This window comes from Leptosomus discolor, chromosome 1 (assembly GCF_034619465.1).
Source record: "Leptosomus discolor isolate bLepDis1 chromosome 1, bLepDis1.hap2, whole genome shotgun sequence".
NCBI classification, from domain to species: domain Eukaryota; kingdom Metazoa; phylum Chordata; class Aves; order Leptosomiformes; family Leptosomidae; genus Leptosomus; species Leptosomus discolor.
The window spans coordinates 152,522,679-152,544,754 of NC_141391.1; the positions used below are offsets into that span (position 1 = coordinate 152,522,679).

General features: G+C 44.5%; 1 protein-coding gene across 5 annotated transcripts in view; it reads right to left on the reverse strand.

Annotated features, from left to right (window-relative positions):
• Nucleotides 1–14,662: 14,662 nt before the first annotated feature.
• DENND5B (DENN domain containing 5B) overlaps nucleotides 14,663–22,076 on the reverse strand; it is a 114,393-nt gene continuing 106,979 nt past the window's right edge. For all 5 annotated transcript variants that reach the window (XM_086467529.1, XM_086467526.1, XM_086467517.1 and 2 more), the window contains 6 exons: nucleotides 20,212–20,330; nucleotides 18,697–18,884; nucleotides 16,951–17,033; nucleotides 16,673–16,799; nucleotides 15,694–15,868; nucleotides 14,663–14,846 (listed from right to left, as the gene is read on the reverse strand). In XM_086467529.1, the coding sequence (XP_086323655.1) occupies nucleotides 14,663–14,846; nucleotides 15,694–15,868; nucleotides 16,673–16,799; nucleotides 16,951–17,033; nucleotides 18,697–18,884; nucleotides 20,212–20,330 (876 nt within the window). The remainder of the gene's footprint in view (nucleotides 14,847–15,693; nucleotides 15,869–16,672; nucleotides 16,800–16,950; nucleotides 17,034–18,696; nucleotides 18,885–20,211; nucleotides 20,331–22,076) is intronic.

Below are 22,076 nucleotides of genomic sequence, written 5' to 3' on the forward strand. Positions count from 1 at the left end.
CTAGATGGTGACTGGGGCACTGGAAACAACATTTTGAGGGTGTGCTGGAGGTGTGGGGGCCAGATACCAATTGCTAAACACAAGAGTCCACTTCAAATTGGTGGCACCTGTCTATTTAACCCTAGATAGACCAGGTTGTCAGGTATGAACCTCATGCAGGCACAGCATGCCAGAGACTCAGCTTCTTGGGGACCGACACTGAAACAGGTCAGTGTCAGAGTCCGCTACCTTCAGACCTGCTGCACAGGTCCCCCTGTCCTTAAAATCAGACTATTTAGCTCTGGTAAATACCATGTTGCTTTGTGATCTACATGCCACGACAGTCCCCTCCCGTGCTCGTGGTCCCAGGCTCTCACTGCCTTTGCCTTAAGGCTGTGATGCTGGCCAGCTTCTGCTGGTCTTCATGCTGGCCAGCTTCTGCTCTGCAAGAGTACACTTTCCTGCTAGGTTTGTATAATCCACCATTGCCACTGCTTCCTGCTCATGTGTTTTTAACGCTTTAAATGCACAGAGAAAGACACAAACTCCCTTCCAACCAGTACATGCCATCATGTTTCAGGCAAGACCCGCTGTATGTGATCCAGGTCCCTTTACAGGGCAACTGTTACGATAGCAGTTGTTCATTTTCCATTCTCCAAGTCTGTCATGGCGAGTAAACAGGAGGAGAACATGTCATCTGCCCTTGTGAAATTCGTATAGGATCCTTGCCAAACCACTGAGAGCAGCCAGCTACAGCATCTTAACTACATTCCTCGTAGAAATTTAGACCGAATTGCTGGAGTACAACCTGTTACCAACAATGCAGAAGCCCTACTAAACTGTTAGTCTGACATGGTGGTGTAACAGCTGCTTTAAACTTGAAAAACTTGATAATCTGAAAGGTCTTTTCCAACCTAAACAATTCTATGATTCTACGATCTAACTAATTGCATAGTATATGTACCATAAGGTGATCTTACGACAAAACACCTTCTACAGTATTCATCAAGTGAGCGACAGCATCCATTCCACACAGTTGTCAGAAAAGCCATAAGACCATACGTGGGGCCTGAAGCAGAGCGGAGAATCTCCTGTCTTGGGAAAGCAAGCTGCATCAATTATGTCCAGCAAAAAAACCCAAAACCTGGTCTCTTATCAGGAAGCTGGGGCTGGCAGAGAGACCATCGCTTGTTCTCAGGTTGTGAGGTGTCTCTGACCAGCATGACCACGTCTAGGGTGGCTAAAGTCAACAGGGATTGGCTTTTGAAGACGGAAGAAAGCAGTACCTGCGTGTGTGCAGATCAGTTCTAGCGCAGAGCAAGCTAAACACAACGTGGTTATTCTCTCTTAAGGAATTGGAGACTACTCTGACTGGATGAAAATCACCTGGTCTAGATTATATCAGATGCAGCTTAGTAAGAAGGGTGTAAAACACTTGCCAGCTTTTATGTCTCGTACTGTTCACCAGCACAGGATGCCCAGGGTGTGACAGAAAGTGAGAGTGATAGAAAGAGCAAAACTCAGTGAAAAACTACTACCTGATACTGCTTCCGGACTGTGCGGCTTGTAGCTCCATGAGCAGCTTGCTCTTTATGGACTCATGTTGGTTGTAGTGCAAATTCTGAGCACTAGACAAGGCTGGATTCAGACCAAAAAGCAAGATCTTAGACCAAAGTTTTTCACTAGACATAGAGACAGAATCTTCTTCCAACACTACGACAAGACAGAAACTGCAATTCTTGATTTGACAAAGGAGCACAATGATCTCTTTGGCCCTGGTCTGATTGCAAGATGGAAAAGATAGCGACTCAGTAGGATATTTATGCCTGTGGATCTGATACTTTGGGTCAAGTAACTTAAACTGTGGTCATACGATGCAATAAATTAGACGATTCAAAGAAAGTAAGTTTTAAAACATTTGTTATCATGCTTAACTTTCCCAAACAATTTATGAATTAAATATTTGTTTCGAAAAGCTTGCCAACCATAGGAGTATATAGGCTCACATTTACCTGCCTGCATAAATCCTGTAAAACTGTTCAAAACTTAGACAGCAGAAATTGCCTCTTAAATAAACGTGTAGGCTTAATGTAAACCCCTCAGAGGCTGATGCTAGCTGTCTGCTACCAGTTTGGAGACTTCAGTGCTTTGGGTGGATAAATGCTTCCTATTCAAAATAAATAATATGAAGTTGAAACAACTTATAGGGACAATACAGAAACCTAACCCAAAAAGCCTAGAACTGCAGGGTTGCGAGTCTCCTTTCACCACCCAACTGGTAGCAGGCGTCAGAGCAGCACCTCCCTCACTGATAGTGTGACTACCATTTAAAAGAAAGAACCTACATAAGCTGAAGGGTTTTGACACTGGCCTTTCAGCAGAGAACAGATCTGGACTTTGTTATTGATTCCCCTTGCAACACACTGTGCCACATTGTGGTGGAAAGGTTGAAAACAAATGGGTAATAAGACCAAGAGGTTCCTTCCATTAGATGCTCCTCTTCTTCCTGTGCTCTTGGGTCAACCGAGTTGTGACACGACGCTAGCTCTAGTGCAGGCTTAGTTATTCCAAATGTAGAGTGGCATGCGTGGCTCTGACTTTGGGGGGTAGAATAACCTTTCTGGCTAAGACTGTGGATGTGTTAGCTCCAGGCTGAGCTCATGGCTGCTCTTAAGGTTGAATTACACACCAAGGCTCCCAACGAGCCAAAGTGCACAAGATTTCTGCTCAGTCACCTACCATCTTTGTGGACTTTTAAGTCTGGTTTTATCTTTGCATTTCAAAGGTTACACTGCTCAGCTGTCAGAGAGAAATATAGAGGTGCATCCTCACTCCGGCTCTCTCTTCCTCCTTGGGGCCACCTCAGTTGACGTGCTGTTGTGGTCCCTGCCTCACTCTCGCAGCTCTCGGTGGCACTGCTGCACAACAAGCAGCGCCAGTGGTGCCAGGACAGACCCTTCTTCCCCGCGACCAGGTCTCTGGCTTCTCCTCCAGCTGCACCTGCCTTCATCAAAGTCTTTGACTCCCACACCAGCACAGCAGCAGGGAGCGAGCACCAGCATTTTGCCCACTCTCTAGGCACCACTTTGTGGTCTCTTGCCTTTTTCACCTTAAAAACGTTGTGGGAGAGCACTGGCTGGCTACCTGCGAGCCTCGTCCCTCCGCAAGCCCTGGCCTCCTCTGTGCCACCACACCACGTTGGTCTCCAAGCTGCGCCGTGGGGTTCGCAGCGCAGCTCACCTGTCCCACTGCAACGTGAGATGGCAGGACCTTTTATAAGACGGGAAAGGTTTTGGTTCAGCTTGACAGGGCAGTTCGCTGGCAGCCTTAGTCGGTGGTTTCTTCAGGCCGGCGCAGTGCTCGGAGACCCCGTGCTCCTCTCCTCAGGGGCTCACAGGTTATCAAGGCCGGGGCCCCTTTGATACCTCAAAGAGTTTATGGCTCCACTTTCCCCCAGGCGTTCACGCAGTCCCTGTCGTGGCCCTCTAGAATCCCCACAGGTATCTGCTGGCTTCCCATGGGCTGTCTGAGATGGGCTGGTGGAGGGAGCAAGGCAGCAGTCCAGGAAGAAGAGGCAAATTCTTTGTGCTCCACTTGCTGTTTCACTCACGGGCCTCAGAGCTGCTGCCCCCTGAGCCTGCGTGGTCCTCTCTAGCCCTGGCTCCCTCAGCTCTCCTCCTATTTATTTTGATCCTGTGCTGTCCTACCACTTTTTTTTTTCCTAATTTATTTTTCTTTTTATTTTATACCTTTGATAACTCCTTGGCCATCCCGCTTCTTTTGCAGCCCTTCCTCGTAATCTTGTTGGTGAGCTATGCTTATCTGTACAGGCTTGTATAAAAGCAGAACCACCTTTCTAAATGTCTCCATGATTTCCGTTCAAGGAATGGGGTGTTCAGAATTGCCACACTCCTGCCCATGCTGTTCAGCTCAGCAAAGCTCAGGCATGCACTTGGCTTTACCTTCTCGTGTAATTCCACAGAGTTATTCATTTAGTCATCTTTAAAGTCACTTTTAAATGTTTTATTGACTCAGATTAGAGGGCTCAGTCTGGCATTGCCACAAGTGGAGAAGAATTAAATCAGGCCTGTTTTGTAGCATCTTTATTAGGTATAGGGACCAACAAAGAAGTTTCACTTGCTTGTTTTTACCCTAAGAGTTCATTTTGTGCTTGTACAAAACATGCTTGGGTTTTGATATAAATGTGAATACACAAGAGCTGTGTGTCCTTATATTGGACTTGGTTCTTGGCTTCACATTCACATTTTGTCCCTTTATTTTACGTTGCAGCAAATCTGCTCTTCAACATGCACTGTCCATTTAGCCAGAGGTTCAAGAACAAACACTCCCCTGTCTCATCCAAGTGTTTTTCTCCTGCTTTAATGTGTTTTGTCTATTTCCTTGCTACTTGTGCTAAGAACACAACGCCCTTGGAAAAATCTTGTTTCGCTGCATATATCACATCCTTTCTATCTGTGCTAACTCTAGAGACAAGCAAAGCACAATGCAAAGGTGTTCAGACAGCTTTGGCCCTTGCCAGCTGTTTGTCTTTGTGCATTTCATGCATTTTTAATCGTACTCGCTTCTGTTTGTTCCCAGCTTAATGCTTTCATGAGGAAAGCCTGGCTTACACTTCGTTTGCAGCCATCCACTTCTTCACAAGCAAATTCCTGTTTCATAACAGCCTTTCTGTAACTTGGGTGCTGGTTATACCACAGAACAATGTTTTAATAAAAGTTATTTACATTTTTCAGGGTAGCTAGAGGGGTTTTGGTTTTAATTAGCTAAGAGAGCCATGAGTGATTATACAGACACGAACAGAGCTGCTACCATCATCTCCCAGCTCCTTACCATGGCTCCTGTGCCAACATAGCTAAAACAAGGGAAAAATAGTACGGGCCCTTGCAGGCAAATATTTTTTGAAAGAAGGGGAAGGGGAAATCAATTAAGATCTTGCAGTGTGTATTGTGCCTGGAGTCCTCGATAGTTTTTCCTTACCTGATTAATTGTCTAAGCCAGAGGCAGAAAGTCTCTTTTAGATTTGGGAGGAGCGAAGGGAGTGCGAGCCCTCCTGCCACTCCTGCCATCCTCCCCCAAGCAATACTTTGGCAGGGGGTAAGGGGGGTGGGGAGTCAGGGAGGTTCTTCTATGGAAACTGCCTGCTGAGAACCCTTTCAATGAACTACAGGCTCCTTCCTCCCCCATCTTGCTGCTGCTTCCTTCTCTTTCCCTTCCTAACCCTTATTCTCAGCACAAAAGTAAAAGTCACTGAGAATCCCCCTGCTTGTGAAACCTGAAAGGAGCAAGGTCCAAGGGACAGAAGGGCATCCCAGGAAGCTCTTTGGGGAGGGACCTCACTTAGGAGCTCAGCCTAGGACATCGCCAGGAACATGGCCAGCTTGGACGGCAACAGAACCAGGCAAGGCATGAGGCTTGCAGTGCTTGGGAATTCTTGCTAGTAGCCCTGCCACCAGGTTTTGGATGAAAACTTCCCAAGGCTCTGGATGCTTGCAGGAGCTGATCCCATTAAATGCCCCAGATTTAACTTCCAATGTCAAAGGAAAGCTTCGTTCAGCTACAGGCCAAGTATGAGTAAACGACTGACGCGCACAAGCTCTAGCTGTCAAAGTGGTTTTGGTAACTACAGCCCGGAGTGGGCTGTGGAGGGCAGAAAAAGGGCATGCATGTCCTGTTGCCTTGTGCTGCTAGGCCCTGCTCTTCCGTGGAGATCGGGGGTCTCAGATTTGCCCACAAATATAATCTGTGATACTGGGTTGCGTGGGATCTATCCAGGATGTCCTGCACTTAGTGATAAGACAAACAATGCGGTGCACAACTCTACAACTCTACCCAGAGCCAACGCTGGCAGTCTTCACGGTCCGTCGCTTGCTTGCTTGTCAGACACTGTATCGCCACTACTCTCTTCCGGGCTATCTTAACAAAAGAGGTGAACACACAGCTTTCGAGTATCTTCATTAGCACAAGCCTGGCCCTTCACAGAGATAAGCGTTTGTACTCAAAATGCTGAGATCACCTTGAAGCAAACTCTTAGGTCTAAGAGTGGAACTGGCTTAATAAACATTGTGTGTTGAAAGCAGCAATAATAGTCACTTCTTCGTTATTTTCCCAAAAGAGAGTTGCTTCTCTTCTGTGCACAAACTAATAGGTTGGCAGACTCCAGTGCTCGTGAATGCCTGTCTCAACTCATCAGTTTTAGGAACTTCCACTGACTTCAGCAAGCCATGGTGGATCAACTTGCATTTGCACTTCCTAGGACACGCATTTGAATTGAAGATCAGCTAGTTCATTCCTCACTTCTCAGCATTGTGCCAGTTAAACACAAATGACTAAGCCCAGAACAGCTATCCTATTTCTCACTGATCACAGCTACCCACACTACCCATCTAGCACAAATTCCTGCTGACATCTGAAATTCCCTTCTAACAAAGTCCATGCAGAGGATGAATTAAATAGCTTCTCTGGTCTGCAAGTTTTCCTAGATCTCCTGTGTTCCTGTTACCGTGAATGGAAACCTTTTCCACAGCTTTAATATGAAAGCTGGGTAGAGCCACAGGGTGATGTTTCTACTTAGGTTCCCTGCACGCAGTCTTTCTAAATGTCATTTTATAGAGGGTGGGGGGAATGTCCTGTACACCACACCCACTTTCAGCCAGCTTCATACTATTTGTACAGTCAGGAACCACAGACCATCTGCAACAGGTTTAGATCTTAGGCAAGCCAATAGCCACACTAATTCTAGATTCTGTTGGGTTCATATTACACGGTCCCATTTAGAGCCCATCCTATTTATCTCATGGGGTAATGACCACTCAAAAGCTGCATTTGTGCAAGCAGGTAAAAATTCAGGTGAGAGCATTGAGCAGAAGGAACTGGCTAAGGAGACTTAATGGAAGAGGTCATAGCTATCTCAAGTACAGGAGCACAGCCTTTGGGCTGAGTTCCCAGTTCATTTGAAACTAATTCCATGCCTTTTTTTTTTTTAAAAAAAAAACCAAAACACCCAAAAAACCCAAACAACAAAGATGGTTCTTGGTTGTACTGACCATTTCTGACTACTATTGGAAATCTCTTGCTTGCACTTCATATATCTTCCACCATGCATTTGCTGGTATGGGTGATGATCTGTTTCTATTTGGGCTTCCAATGAGCAGGGACAGGTTGTGGGGCAGAGAGGGGACGAGATCAAGGGATGTTAATGGACGGCTGTACCTCCTAGAAGAGCTTTGGACTCAGGATGAAAAGCCAGGGAGACTTTGCTCTTGCAAAGCATCTGTTTCCTCTTCCTCCCTTTTGGTAAGGAATCGGTTACCATCCTCACACAACAGCCAGGCGAGTATTTATATACACTTCAGTAGTGCTTAATCACATTGCAGATAGTAACCATAATCACTGTATTGTAGTTAAGTATGAAGAAAGCCCGTCCTTCTGTCATAACACTTACAAAACTCTCTAACCATACACAGCTAAACAGACTTGCATGTGCCAACACCACCACAAATAAACAGGCTTTACCAAGGCCTTTAAACTGGAATTAACCACAGGTGAGACCTCAGGGTACTTCTGTCACAGCAGCATTGAAAAGCTACTCTCAGGCACACATTAATGGACGCTGGACGAGCAGTTGCTAACGCCAAGGCTGAACAGCCTAGACTGGCAAGGCAGAGACCGGCTGAAGTGAAGTCCCACCACTTCATATCTCAGCTCCCCAGCTGCAAAATGGGATACGCCGTAAGCAAATTCCTTAAAGGTCTCAGTGGAAGTCAGAGAGACCTAGAAATTGAAGCCACATTTTCTGGTCTCTATCCTGTGCCTCTGTAAGACAAGTAAGGGATTTGTCTTCATATCTAAATTATTAATATATTGTAAAAAATACAGCTACCGCAGTCCATCACTTTTAGATTTCACTCTTGTAAACTCTTTTTTTTTTGATGTGCAAAGAACATGCTAATATATCACTTGGATGTCTTTGAAGAAATGAACTCAGTATGGGAAGACAGTGCTGGGGGGAGATTCGTAAAGATTAATGTTAGCTTTGCCTCCGCAAGATGCCTCTGTTGGACTTCTCTAGGCGTAATGAAAAGCAGCCAAGGGAGGTTTCTCCTCGCAAGGCCTACTGAAGGAGCCCACCTCTTCCCTCTGGCTGCAGAGGCAGGGTAAGAAAAACGGCTTCCCTAGGCCAACACCAGCCTTTCTGAAAACTTCTCGTTGAAAGCAGGAGAATGCAAGGATTGCAGAGCACCAAAACCAACACCTGGCTGCTATTGTGGGAGGAGTTTACTTCTATTTTAGTTTAGGCTTGTTATCAGCCGGCCATGGGAGCAGGAGAGACTCTGGCACTGAATGTGCTGTGTGAAGATTGGGATGTCTCTTGCATTCTCCACACCTGCCTCTCGCTGGGGAAACAGATGCCCCGTGCGAAGCGTTTGAGCTCCTCGGGAATTACACCTGCTGCACGGTCCTGCCACGTGAACTTGGCAAATAAAACTCACTTGTTCATTTGCCATGTTCACTTGTTCAGCACTTCACCCTACAGCAGGGCTGGAACACCCGAGGCTGGGTGAACAGACCGCTCCACGATTCACCCTTTTTAACCTGCTGCTCTGGCCAGGTCTAAAAGTCAATGGATCATTCAGGGAAAAGGTCATCTAAAACTAAGGGGTCTGTATTGGGCAAGGGACAGTTATTTTCCACAAAAAGAAAGAATTAGAAGTGTTGGCTACCTTTCGGGTTTACCCCTTGTGCAAGACAAGCAGACTTGCACAAGTCTCGGATATCCACTACAAGCAGAAGGAACAATATCTTACAGATTACTTTATTACTCATACTAGAGTAACTGGTATGAACACTTGAGCCTCTCTGATATAAACCACAATTATTTCACAGTTATGGATCCCACTGAATTAATTACTGAATGATAACAACGTTGTCACTAGATCACACAGCAATGAGGTCCTTTACAGTAAAATCTTTTGAAAAATATGCTATGGGTAAGGATCAGGGGGGTTTTGGCTCTGCTTCTCTTCCCCCCCCCCCCCTTCTTCCCCCACTGGCTTTAAGACAAAGGTGGGCTTGCTTAAAGGAGAAAATAATTTGTCTGGTCACATCCTTTTCTGAGAGAAGACGTTCTGTCAGAGGAGCCGAGATGCCCTGTGAGGTCTGCGGGGAATATGGATGGGCTCATTAAAGTGTGAAGTTTTCCTGCAGAACTACAGCTTTCCACTGACAAATCAGCTCTGCAGACAGTTTACCTTAACCGGCCACCAGATAGCAGACCCGTACAGAAATTTTCCTATTCCCTGCACATCCGGTGTTGAACTCAAACTAGCTTATAATCATACATGTCTGACGGGACAGCAGGAGAGAAAACAGGAATGTCGGCAATGAAATGCTCCCTCACTGCAATGACAGGAGCCTCAACCTCTGAGCTGATGCGGTGACCGACAGGGAAGGAGCTTCGCTCTTAACTTGAGCACAACTTGTTCCAACCAGCTTACCTGAATGCTGGAAAGGAACAAACCAGATGGGCGAGCTATTTCAACTCCTGCCCATGCCAGTTTTCTCAGACAGTTTTCTTCTACTTACGCTTTGCAGAAAACTTGGTAGGGTTCCCAGCCTGCATCGATGATAGCGCAGTGGAGAGGAAGTTATTTGCACTTCCTCCTCTGGACAAGTTTAGTCCTGCTTTACTTCAAGTACTTACTGCCTTTAAGATGTCAGGTCCCACTATCTCTAATTTACACACTTAAGCCTAACACCTTGAGTGAGCAGGTGCGATAAGTATGGCCACTCCTCCCACTGCAACCTGACCACAAGCAGCTCTACGGATTTTATTCACGTTTATGGGATCCTATAATTTCGCTGCTGCACTGTTGATAAACATCAGTATCATCAAACGATGTGTTTCAGGATTCCCACCAATATGTTCCCAGGCTCGGAGACTTTCACTCCTCTCCTGAGATTCTCTTGCCTTTTCAAAACCAAGAGTTGAAATGAACGAACAGACACACCCCACCTCACCCACACTGTGCACACACACATGCAGGGAACCGCATTGCAACTGTGCAGTTTTCAAAAATTCTCCTATTTTTGCCAATTCCAGCAGAGCTAGAGCTGGGAGGGACAGGGTGGGGGGAATTTCTGAAAATCCAGTCCAACTTAGAAAAGCCTCTAATGACTAGGCGGGGGGCATTTCACTAACATTCTTTTGCACCTTTTTTGTTGCAGGCACCCATCTCTCTTCTCTAACAACCTCTCTTCTTACGGGACATGCCAACTGACAGACTGGCGGGCATGAGTTTCATTCCAGCTTTTTAACCCCGAGTTCAAATATCAGAGCAACCCACGGCAGGCAAGGAAAGAGACCCTCGGCTGCATTTAATCCCACGCTTCCCATTTTGCTGCCAACAGGATCCCACCCCCCCTTCTCCCGACTCCTCCCCATGCGCTCCAGATACTAAGGGAGAGCAACGCGGGCTGCCGAGCAAACACCGCCCTGGTGAGAGCTAAACTTTACTGTGATGCCGACTCTTCCCTTTGATCAGCCACGCTTTCCACCTAAGCCTTGAAAACCAAAAGCTGGTCAGGCTCGGCACAGTCAGGCTTCTGCACCAGGAGAGGCAGAAGGGCAGGTGGTTCCGAGAGCGGACCCTCACACCCCCTCTCCCTGCCTTTGCTCCATCACATCCCCAGGACCAGGAGTCGCTGTCAGCCGAACCATTTTGTTCGACTTGTTCCCTTTACGAAACATGCCCTCCAGGTGGAGATCAGCTCTTCGGCTTGAGGCTCGAATCTCTCGCTTCGTCTGCAAGGAGAAAGTGACACCAACCATTATTCTCACAGTTTTATTTGTAAAGGACATAGCATGAAAAGCTGTATTTCAATGTACTTCAAAACCTGAAAAACCCATGTCAGTTTGTGGTATGTATGTTAAAGTGCTTGATATAACAATACTTTTACTAATGTCGTCTTGAAAATAATCCAGATCTTATTCAGTTAGTAATAATGTAAAGACAAAATATACTTAATGGAGACATTTAAGGATCATTTTAAGCTACACGGGGCACATCTGTACATTTCAAGTGTAACATACAATACTCCCCCTTAAGATGCGCACCTTCATTTGATTGAAAGAAGGAATTTTCTCAAATATGCCATTGCGCAACTATTCTAAAAAGACATTTTGGAACAATGATATCTAATTACACAAACCAGCCTGGAATAAACATGAGTCGATTCTTCACTAAACAGTAGAATTTCATTTGTTTCGGAGAATTATAAATAATGCATTTTGTACATAGTGAGGCATTTGATACTCTGACTCCCTCAAGTTACCATGCTGGATGTCAGTATAACAGGGCTACGCAAACTCATGCATCTTCAGATGGGTGTATCAGGTAGGAATTTTTTTATTTTCTTTTCAGAAGCAGACACCAGAGAGCTTTGGTCTTTTCCAAGATTCCCTTTCTCAACCAAAGAAGGTGCTTTAACACTGAACTAAAAACTGTGTTAGCTTAGAAGAATCCTGATGGGTTTCTCACCATTCTAGTGGGTAGAATGATTTCTGTAAACTTTACAGAAAAAAACCTCACAGCTTCCAATAAACAAAAGTAGTCTACTAAAAAAAAAAAAAAACCCAACAAACCAAAAACCAAAAAACATACACGGTAGAATAAAAACTCACTACAAAGAACCGGACTCTCAAGGCTGTCAAATAACTAGTCTTCTAGGAATCTGAGGCACTCAGCTGTGCCCCTTTCAACATATCTTAGGGTGTTTTATTGCCTACAAGGAAATATTAGACATACATAATTTTTATTGTATTATTATTAATGTGATGTGAAACCTGACAAAGCCAAACAAGTCAACACTTGCTGAAAAAGCTGACGTGGAGTTGTGCTAAAGTTATGTGCTAAAAGTTCCCTAATGTAGTTTGAAATGGGGGAAGGCCCTGTTTTGAATTTTAACATTTCTCAGGTTTTGACTTATTTTAACTTAAGAAAGACTTTATGTCGTTATTGCCCTTTTCTCTCTGTGTGGTTTATTCACCTATGCTTCACCTTTAGAGGTGCCCACATTTCTACTTCACCCTGCCTAACCCGTGTCACGTCAGATGAATGTTACGACTGCTTAAGTCATAAATAGTCTTTGGAGAAGTACGCAGCAATATACTTTTGAGAAGTATCCAGTTAGCAAACGCAGATGATGCTGTGAAGAAATCCAAGGACTAAAGAGGTAATTATTTCAGTAAATTGGAAGTCACTTAGACTGGGTTGGGTGTGAAAAAAAATCATGTATAGCAGTCATTAGACATAAAAGGCCTGGGTTGTAATAGAAATCAAAACATCCGAAGCAGTCATTACCAAATAATGCTGCCACATGGTTTCTGGTGCTAAATGTGTAATTTGTTGATAGAGTTAAGTACTAGGGACGCGTTTTCAATTGCTGCTGAAGGGTTGTCATGCCTCTTCTGCTGACTTTAAGCAGACTTGCCTGGCCACACAGAAAACCCTAACACCCCAAATTTCACATTTCTGGAAACATTAAAGAGATGCCACACAGCCGTGGGGTCTGGCTACTAACTCCTGACACCATTCACAGCCTTTACGTTAGTTACTCACACCCACAGTAGTGACATGGCAGTGCTGCCTACAGTATTTGCGATGAGTTTAGTGAGTTTAAGGAAGTACAAGCCCAGGAGGGAAGAACGGTTATTAAAAGCCGAAACCCTCATTAAAGTCAATGACTCCCTGACAGTGTTATTTTACTTCTTTCTTAGAAACAAAAAACCTTCCATAACATAAAACTCCCTCTTCTAATGAAACAAAGTCACACAAAGAGTTTTTCTTCCGGCTGGGAATATCACGTGAAATGTTGACACTAAAGTGAGTGCTGGTAGAAGAACTGGACAGCAGAAGGATGACAGGAAAATACAGAAGCTTGACAAAAGGCTGGTGAGAAAGCAAACCCTAATTTTCATCCTCTTTCCTTTTCCTTAGCTCTCCACCACGTGCACGCTATACCGAGACCTGCCACTGCCCACCATTCCCAAGTCCCTCCCAACACCACCTGAGAGCACAGTGCAAGGCGATGCACCTGCAGCACCAGTCAGGGGCCTTTCCCAAGTCACGACTGAGAGTGAGACGTCCACAGAAATCCACTGATGAAATGGCCAAGGTCACAGGGAATAAACAAGTGAAAACAAACACCTGTATTTAAACTAACCTCCAAAAGCTAAAACCAGATGAAGCTAACTATGCCCTCAGATCCTTCCAACTCCCATCCACAGGAATGGAAAATACACTCTGTATTTGCTGCACGGTATCCACAAGATGATTTTAATGTAATCTCTTGTCAAGTTTTTAGCGTACAGGATTTCGGTTGCTCCCGGTTCCTCTTCAAGAGCTGTACGTATATATACGTGCTGTATTACTAACGCATTAACTGCTAAGAGTGTAGGAGAGAAGCCTCGGAATGCCAAAGTGAGATTTTTTTTTTTTTTACCTCCTTTTGCTTCACTTCCTTTTTTTTTTTTTCAGCTGGATAATTTAAAAAAAAAAAAAAAAAAAAGCAATCAAAGATCCTGTACTTCCTAGGAACACTCATTCTGCAGGACAAAGGAAGACTCACAACCTATCAGCATTTCAAAACCAGCTGATACGGTTCAGTAGCACAGCAACACTGGTGTTTGTGGCTCTACAGCAATGATTCTTCTCAAGTACAGCAAGAATTTGGTACGAACTAAATTCTTCAACATGGAAAATAAAAAAAAAAGTCATCCACAACACAAACTGGCTGAGGGACAGGGGGAATCATCAGAACATCTGGACAGGCAAGGGACACACAGAGCGAGTCAAGAAAGCCATCGTTCCCCATCTCAGGCTGCAGCAGCACCGCTTAAATGGGTGTTTCACACTCTCAAGCTCTGAGGCCGAGAGCAGTCCTCCTCTCCAGTGTTCCAGCACTTCAGCACTCGTCTCCCCTTCTGGAGATCAACAGAAGTGACACGAAAGACCTTACACACACAAAAAAAATGATGACTCACAACTTCCTCACATGGAAAGGGTCAAGTCTTTGAACAAACAAAAAACCTAGGAGAGACCACGCACAGTAGGGTAACACAGCATCTGCCTACAACATTTCCAAGAGTGAGACAATCACAATGGCTACATAAGGATATTTGCTGTATTAATTTGCAATACCTGAAAAAAGCCCTGCTGAGTTTGCGCTGTATTTACACGTTGATTGGCTTCTTCCTTGCAAGCAAGTAGCGGCATCCCTTCCCACCTCGGCCCTTCCCTCCCCCCAAGTCCTTCCCCTGGGTTTAAGCTACTCATAGTCAGAACAAGAACATTCAAGTCTAAGAAAAATTTCTTAGAGTCATATAATTTCTTAAAGAAGATAGCATATTTACACACATCTAACACATGAAAATACTCTATTTTATACTAAATTTCTGTTTCAAATAAACTACAATACTGCATCTTAGCTTTCTGCAGCGTTAGAGGACAGTCCCCATCGGGCACAAACTGGACTTCCCACTCCCGCTTCAGCTGGCAGCTGGGCCTTACAGTGGTGCACTACCATCGCGTTCAAGTCCTGACAGGTCTCCAATTGTGGTTTGCTTGCTCGGGAAAGGAATAACGAAGTTCTCGGCAAAGCCATGCTAAACATCTACTCCTTTAATGAGCGATCCTTCTAGGATGATGTTGAAATCTTGCAATGTCTGTAGGACTCGGATAAGGGAGTTGACAGTCATGCGATCCCGTAGGAGAGCGTTCTCCTCATACATCCTTGTAATGGGTGGGCACTCGGCCAGCAACGGGATCCACTGAGAGAGCAAGTGGTCCCTGCAAAGGCGATGAAAGGAATTATTTCAGCACTGAGTGCAAGAGATCTCAAATTGAAATTCTTCTCCAACAACACAACCCAAAACACACAGTCTCTTTTTGTGGATGATGCATGGTGTTTGCACATAAATCATCATCATAACACTTGATTTTGTTAGTAAAATACAGGTAACTGAACATACTGTAGGAATGCGGTTAGAAAGGTCTCAGCAGAATTGGACAATTGAGTTTGGAAGAATTCAGCAACATTTTCAGACCAGGAACAGGGAAAATAAAACTCAGAAAAAGCCAGTAGAATTTTCCAACTGTTTTTCCATGTAGCCAGCCAGACAAGACAAAAATGGTACTTATTTCTACACACACCAACTTCCACCCTCCAAAACACAACTAAGCCCCCCCGCCAAGTGCAAGACAGAAAACATCCTATTAGAAAAGAAATATTCATCTAGAATAGTTTTGTCAAAATTATAACAGACATCTCATTTTCATAGGCAAAAAGTGATTCAATGAGGATTTACAGACGCACCAGCTCTTGCAAAGGAACTCTGCATTCCCAAAGCCAGCACTCCATCAAAAATACAACGAGACAGATTTCATACATATGACTGTCAAGCTAATGGTTATAAAAGAGCTCAAAGCATTTTAGCAGTTTAGACACTAGCCACGTATCATTACTGCTTCTTTGCTCCCATTTTTCACGCAGTATTAAAGCTGACTAAAATAGGCACTGGATAATAGATAGGTAGGAGACGTCTTAAAATGGAAAACTAAAGGTAATAACAATGGTGTAAAAATATTCTTCTAGTCTAATGCAAGAGGACACATACAACGAAGAGCAGTTAGGTACCTTGTCCCCAGGCAAACCAGAATTTGGAATTTGCCATCCTTTCCAATGTTCCTTGGAGCTGTATTGATGGCATTCACATAATGACAGAAGGTTTTGCACGAAGATCTCTGAAGCAAAAGGGCCTCCTCATTGTCTCCAATCTGGTCACTTGTTTCAAAATAAGCAACAGCTTTTTCTGTGGTAAGGAGAAAATCAGAACCCAGTGAGTGGAAGTACTTTATCATGACATAGAATTACACAAGGGAATCCCTAAAAAGACCAACCTGCTGGGAGCTAATGCACAGTTTAGACATGGATTCCTCACTCTGAAGACCATAGTTAGGTGGTGATCTCCACCTTTGCTACACAGCAGCGGTCAGCAGACTGGCTGATGTCTGATACAATTAGGTGACATCAAGGAGCTGCACCAGAATACCAATCAACCGTTTCATTGTAAGTGATACCACCAGCTTTGATTTTTCACCTTTTCCGAGTAAGCACTTACCCCTCAGGCTAAGTATCTCAACTTCCGAGCATGTTTTAAGGAAATAAGTATGTCTTAAATTACCGCAACACAGACCTACAGATAAGGATCACCAGAAGACCAGTGCAGTGAATTGGAGAGTTCTCATAAACAACTAGAAATCTAAACTTTTCACTCCCTGCCCTTCCCCAACTCTCCCCCTAACATTGATTGCTACTCTACCCCAACTCGCAGCCTACCTTCTTTCTGGGTAGAAAAGCAGCTGTTTGAACATTCATCTATGAATAAATGACTAGAATTTGAAGTGCTCTTAAATTTCTGCACAGGTTCACACCCCTCCCTTACATGGAGTTTAGTATTTCTCATCTTCCATCTTGTTTCTCATCGACTTTAAGCAACCTGGAGCAGGCGCTAGGCAGGAACAAATGGCACCCTAGCTGATGAGAAGTCAAGGGCTGTGGGCAAATAGCCCGAATCTTTCTTCTCATTCTGCCTCCGAATCACATACCAGCTTACCTATGAAATCCCAGATGAAGACATTCTTATGAAAAATGCGAGCCGATTTGAATCCATGGTGGAAGACCTGCTCCAGCGCTGCGACCAGACCGTTTTCTCCACACAAGAGAATGGTAAGGCTCCCTCTCTGTGGGAAAGGGAGAGTCTGTAAGTACAACTTGCCTTGTTTGTGGCCCAGAAGGTTAACAGTCTCTACTGGTACTTCAGTTCCATTTCTGTTTATAAAAATATTTACATGCATTGTAGATACCAGGCTGGTAATGAAAAGTAGGAAGTACCTCCTTCTCTGGCTTGTGAAAGTGTTTCACAATATTGTTCACGGCTTCCCCGATTCCCTCTTGGATCTGTCCCGCGTTAGGCTCTGAAATGATGGAGAGCACACTAGCTGAAGATACCAACTTTAAAATATTCATCAAATTCTCATGATGACATAGCTTGAACTGCAGGAATTATTCTGCCTCTTTAACAGAGTTCAGGCAATAATTTGTCTTGGGTAAACCTGAGCTTTAATTACAAGCAACTGATGAGCACCCCTGGAATAGTCAAATAAATTGTCCTACTTAAAAATGCACAACCCAGGGATTTGGCTTGATAACTATTTTGAGTTAATCACATCTTGCTCATCACATACAGTCCAGCAACACTCACATAAAGAGACATGGGCTGAGAGGTTGTAGCCCAGTCATTTGACTCACTTCTACATGACAGAGGCCAGAAAACTCAGCACTCACTAATTCCTGACTTGAACCCACAACGTTTTATTGAGCCCAAACAAGTATCTATTTCAGGCACTTGTCTAGTCACTGTACCAGCGTGACAGGCCACAGGCAGAGAATATTCCTTATTAATGGTTCCAAGAGTAAATTATCTTCTGTGTTAAACTGCATGCCATGTTTCCGCTCTGAATCTGTTTAGCTGTATGCCTCTGCAACTGAATCATGCTATACCTCCACCTGCTACCACCTCATCTTCCTATGCAGGTACCTGCAGAAAAATTGTCTAGTCCCTTACTCACTTTCTGACTGAAACAGACTGAACCTTTAAAACTTCATTTTAAGCAGATTTTAAGACGTTTTCCAGACTTCAGTCATTTTCATGGTTGTTCTATGAGTCCTTCCTAGTTTTTCAGACATACATAGGTTGCTATTAGCTTGTCCCACAATTGTTATTTTGGAAGCATGGAGTAATTCAGTATCATTTTAGTACACGATGACCTCCACAGTGTTTGGCAGGTCTAACACAGCGCCTCATGTAGCTCACAAGACGAATTATTGGGCCTTAGTGTTCTCGGACCCAAGGAAATGCTCTGCAAGTAGCTCTGGTGCCTACTCCTCCAGCTAACATGGACTCACACTACAGGGGTCCCGCGGTGGTTTTTAAATGCTACATTACTCCTGGAGGCTAATCTTTCCTCGCTTGACATTTCAGCAGTCGTGCCCTCTAATTTTACAGGAGCTGGACAGATTTACGAACAGGATCGACACCGTGCTCCTCTGTATGCTTTAGTGAAGAATGCCTCACGCGGCCCTTACAGTCCCATGCCCTGTTGTAGCCAGGTGCAGTTACTCACAAAGGCTAATTTTAGGGGCGTGAAGTTGGTGTCCCCTAGGGTCCCTCTGGAGATGTGCTCCTCCAGAAGGCACTTCACAGCATCCACATCAGGCTCTGAACTGCCCTTCAGCGAGGACTGTCTTCCCACTGACTGCAAAGTGAGCCAGGAAGCTGAGCAGCATCAGCTACTGCAAATTCGGTTGCCTCCCCCTCCCTCATCTCATATCTCCATGCTCCAAGGAAAGAGATTATTATCTCTCAACTGTCAAATGGGGACACCGAAAGAGGCAGCGCGTACAGTCACAGAGCAAGCTGCAGACACATAAACTGGGGCAGGAAAAACTCATCAGCTTGCAGCTGTTCCTCTGCATGGAGCCTTGCTTCAGCAGGAGCTCGCCTGTTCACAGCAGCTTTGTTTCTCAGCAGTTGCTGCCCCCTTCTCTAGGGCCCTGCAGAGAAAGGAAAGGACTTACTGGTATTCTTCCCTGTGAGGGATGTGATGCTCAGTCGTCGAGCTGTGGTAGGAGACTTCTGCTGGGGTGGGGTACGGCACTGCTTTCCCAGCTCTTCGTCAGATGTGGAGGACACCAGCTCTCCAATGAGTATTCGCTCCAAACTGCCGTCGTCAACGCCCTTTCCCAGCCATCGCCCACAGGGAAACCTGCCACGCAGCCAGAACAAGCACAGGTCAGCCGCGCAGGCAGTCTAGCTTGATCTCAAAGTTACAGGGACAGCTAGCACCCATCAACACGGCTAACGGGCAGGGAGCATTCTGTAGTCAGAAACTTTTCACAAACCAGAACTCAGCGGGCAGCAGCCCCTGCACCACGGCTGATAGGACCCAACCAGAAAACTACGTTCACCTCCGCCCTTAGGAAAAGGGAAATAGGCAAAGCTTGCGTGAAAGCACGGGGCAGCAGAAAGTGTTGTACACGTATTTCACGGGCCACATCTCTGTTTCTGCTGGGTTACTTTTCACTTGCAACCACAACTGATATTCAGCCTTTACTAATATTGTGATGATTAACAACAAAATCCCCACACAGAGTTCCCACCCAACTGAAGCTGTGATGTCTCCTCATACTCAAACCTCACCTCACATTTTATTGCTGTACTTTTTGACCCCATCCACCATCCTCATGAAATCCATGCACATGTCCATACCCCCAGTGCTTATATGCCACTCCCTCCTACTTTCCCCCATACGCTGTGGCCAGCACTGAGCTCTGGAGCTCACCTCCCTGAAACACAGTTTTCCAAGTCCACATTTAGAAAAAAAATTTAGTCTGCTTAGTCAGGTGTTTTGTAAAACCAATGATGAGCTACGAGATCATTTTGACACAAGAGGTATGTACTCAATATAAGATTAAGAAATTATCAGAACCTTTTACTTTCTCGTAATCCAAATTTCTGTACATTTCTTACAATACTTGCACATCTGAATATTTTTTAGAAGAAAAAGAAACCAAAGGTTGGCCCTAACCTATCATTCCAGCTCTTGGGGGTTTAAAGAGCTCTTACTTTCTCGTAATCCAAATTTCTGTACATTTCTTACAATACTTGCACATCTGAATATTTTTTAGAAGAAAAAGAAACCAAAGGTTGGCCCTAACCTATCATTCCAGCTCTTGGGGGTTTAAAGAGCTCACTTGGGCACAATTTTACCACATTGCTTTAAATCAAGAGATTTCATTATTAGACATAAACCTGTGAATCACTTCCAAAGTATCCATACTGTCTGCCCTGTCTCAGAGATGCAAAGAAAACCCTACATTCAAGACTCATTTAATATTTATCAGATTATTTGATTTCAACTAGGGCTTCTGAAACGAGAGAACTGGGGGTGGGGGAGACCAACCCAACCCTGCCAGGTACCCCAACCAGCCCACAGTGCTCCATCAGCTAAGGAGAAGATGAATGCCTTCTTGTTTTCTCTAGATTTAACAAGTAAGAATTTCAGACAAAGAAAATGAAAACTTGTTGCTTACTTGTACGTGTGTCCTGTTATTTCATTTCTGACCATGACACAATCAACCAGCCACTTGGCTAGTAGCCCTGAGTTGTCATGACCAATCTGAACGGTCGTCAGCTTCCCTAAATTCTGGCACTGAAATGAATAACAGTTTTTACTTAATTTAAAAAAACAACAGACAACACCCCCCCCCCACGACATGCACACATATGGTCTCAAATGTATGTTTCTATGCAGATTCTTTTGATTTAAACAGCAAGTATTGTCAACCAAATATGCGTTTTGAAAAGTAGAGTAATTATTTTAAGACAGGAGAAAACAAGAACCTTGAAATAAAACTATTAAAAGCTTGCGAAGAGATGACATTCTTTGTTGTGAGCACTCACTCTGATTATTTCTGAGAAGCATTAATTAAAAATTTCTGAGCTAAGGCGAAAAAAGGTGTGCTTTTGTAGAAGAAACAGATTTCCAGTACAAACAGCTTTTCAAAACTGCATTTTGAGCATACTGACCTTCAGCTGACTCACTCTACGCTACAAAGCGGTCCTCAGGTCTTTTATTTAATTTTCAGAGATTGATTTCCTTATTGTTGGGCAAGACGAAAATCACTAACATGAGACTCGTAACATCACAAAGAGTCAGAACAAGGAAAACGGGACTGTGAATTCCAGTGCGATATGTAATTGTAGGTGGGGCTGGCAGCAACATCTAGTAACGTCACCTAAGCCCTTCCCTTGCAAGATCTTGGTTTTCATTGCTTCAGACACTGCCAAACAAGCAGCTTGGGCTGACATTTTCCATAGTGGGTGGCAACCCAAGTTGATATTTTAGGAAAGCTTCAGCCAAAGAAATAATCCAGAACAGTGTTAGAATCATTTTTAGAAATGTCTAAATAGGTTATTTTTGCTTGTTAGAAACCTGGAGATCTTTTCTACAGTATACGAATATCTGAACAAGAGGCAGCCATTGTCTCATGAAAATATCCTCTCTATCTCTGTCAAAATCTACCTACATTTGGCAAAAGCATTTCGTTGGGCTTTTTTGTTTGTTTTGGGGGGTTGGTTTTTTTTTTTACTATTGTTGAAGATCAGTCTGCATATGCTCAATGGACGCAACCTCAATTTTAGTAGCAGATTCTCCTACAAAATCACTCCTTACTGGATATGGTACAGCCTGGAGCTACAGGAGCCTGATGGGGCTTTCCCTGCAATTCCTGCTACCAGCTGCTTTGGGGTGGCACTGAGCCAACCTGTGATTGATGGGTGGGAAAGCAGAGGGGAACGCCAGGCAGTCAAACAAGAGAAAACCACTGTGAGCACGGAGAAGAGAGTCCAATAGGGATGGTGGCTCTACGATTTCCCAGGAGTAGCACCCGAAGCTGGGAAGCTGAAGGGCTCAGGGGTCAGACTGGCTGGTTGGAAGGAAAGCAGCAATGCCGGACAAGGAGCTGGAGAAGAAATTTCGGACAGGCCAGAGGCAGAAACAGATCTGGGTGGTGGTTAAGTGGGAAGACGGATTGAAAGAAGCAAAAAGAAACTTGGAAGTGAAATAAGGAGTTGGAAATGAGCCCTGAAAGGAAAAATTAGGCAAGGAGACGTGCAAGGGAATGCGATGTGGAAGTAGAGTGGCTAGGTATGAAGAGGAGCCCTGGGCTGGGACAGGGGCAGCAGTGAAGCCTGTGGTTAACACGCTCACAGGAAACTTTCATCTAGCACAGGAGGGGCAGGCAGCTCCGTTCTCCTGCACAGATCCGAGTGTACAGCGACCTCGAAAACCTGGACAGAATTCGAAATGCTACGATCTGAAGACAATAAACCCTCACCAAATTAATGTTTATCTGGAAGCATCTTTCAAACTGAAATGTAAAATGTAAAGAGCATG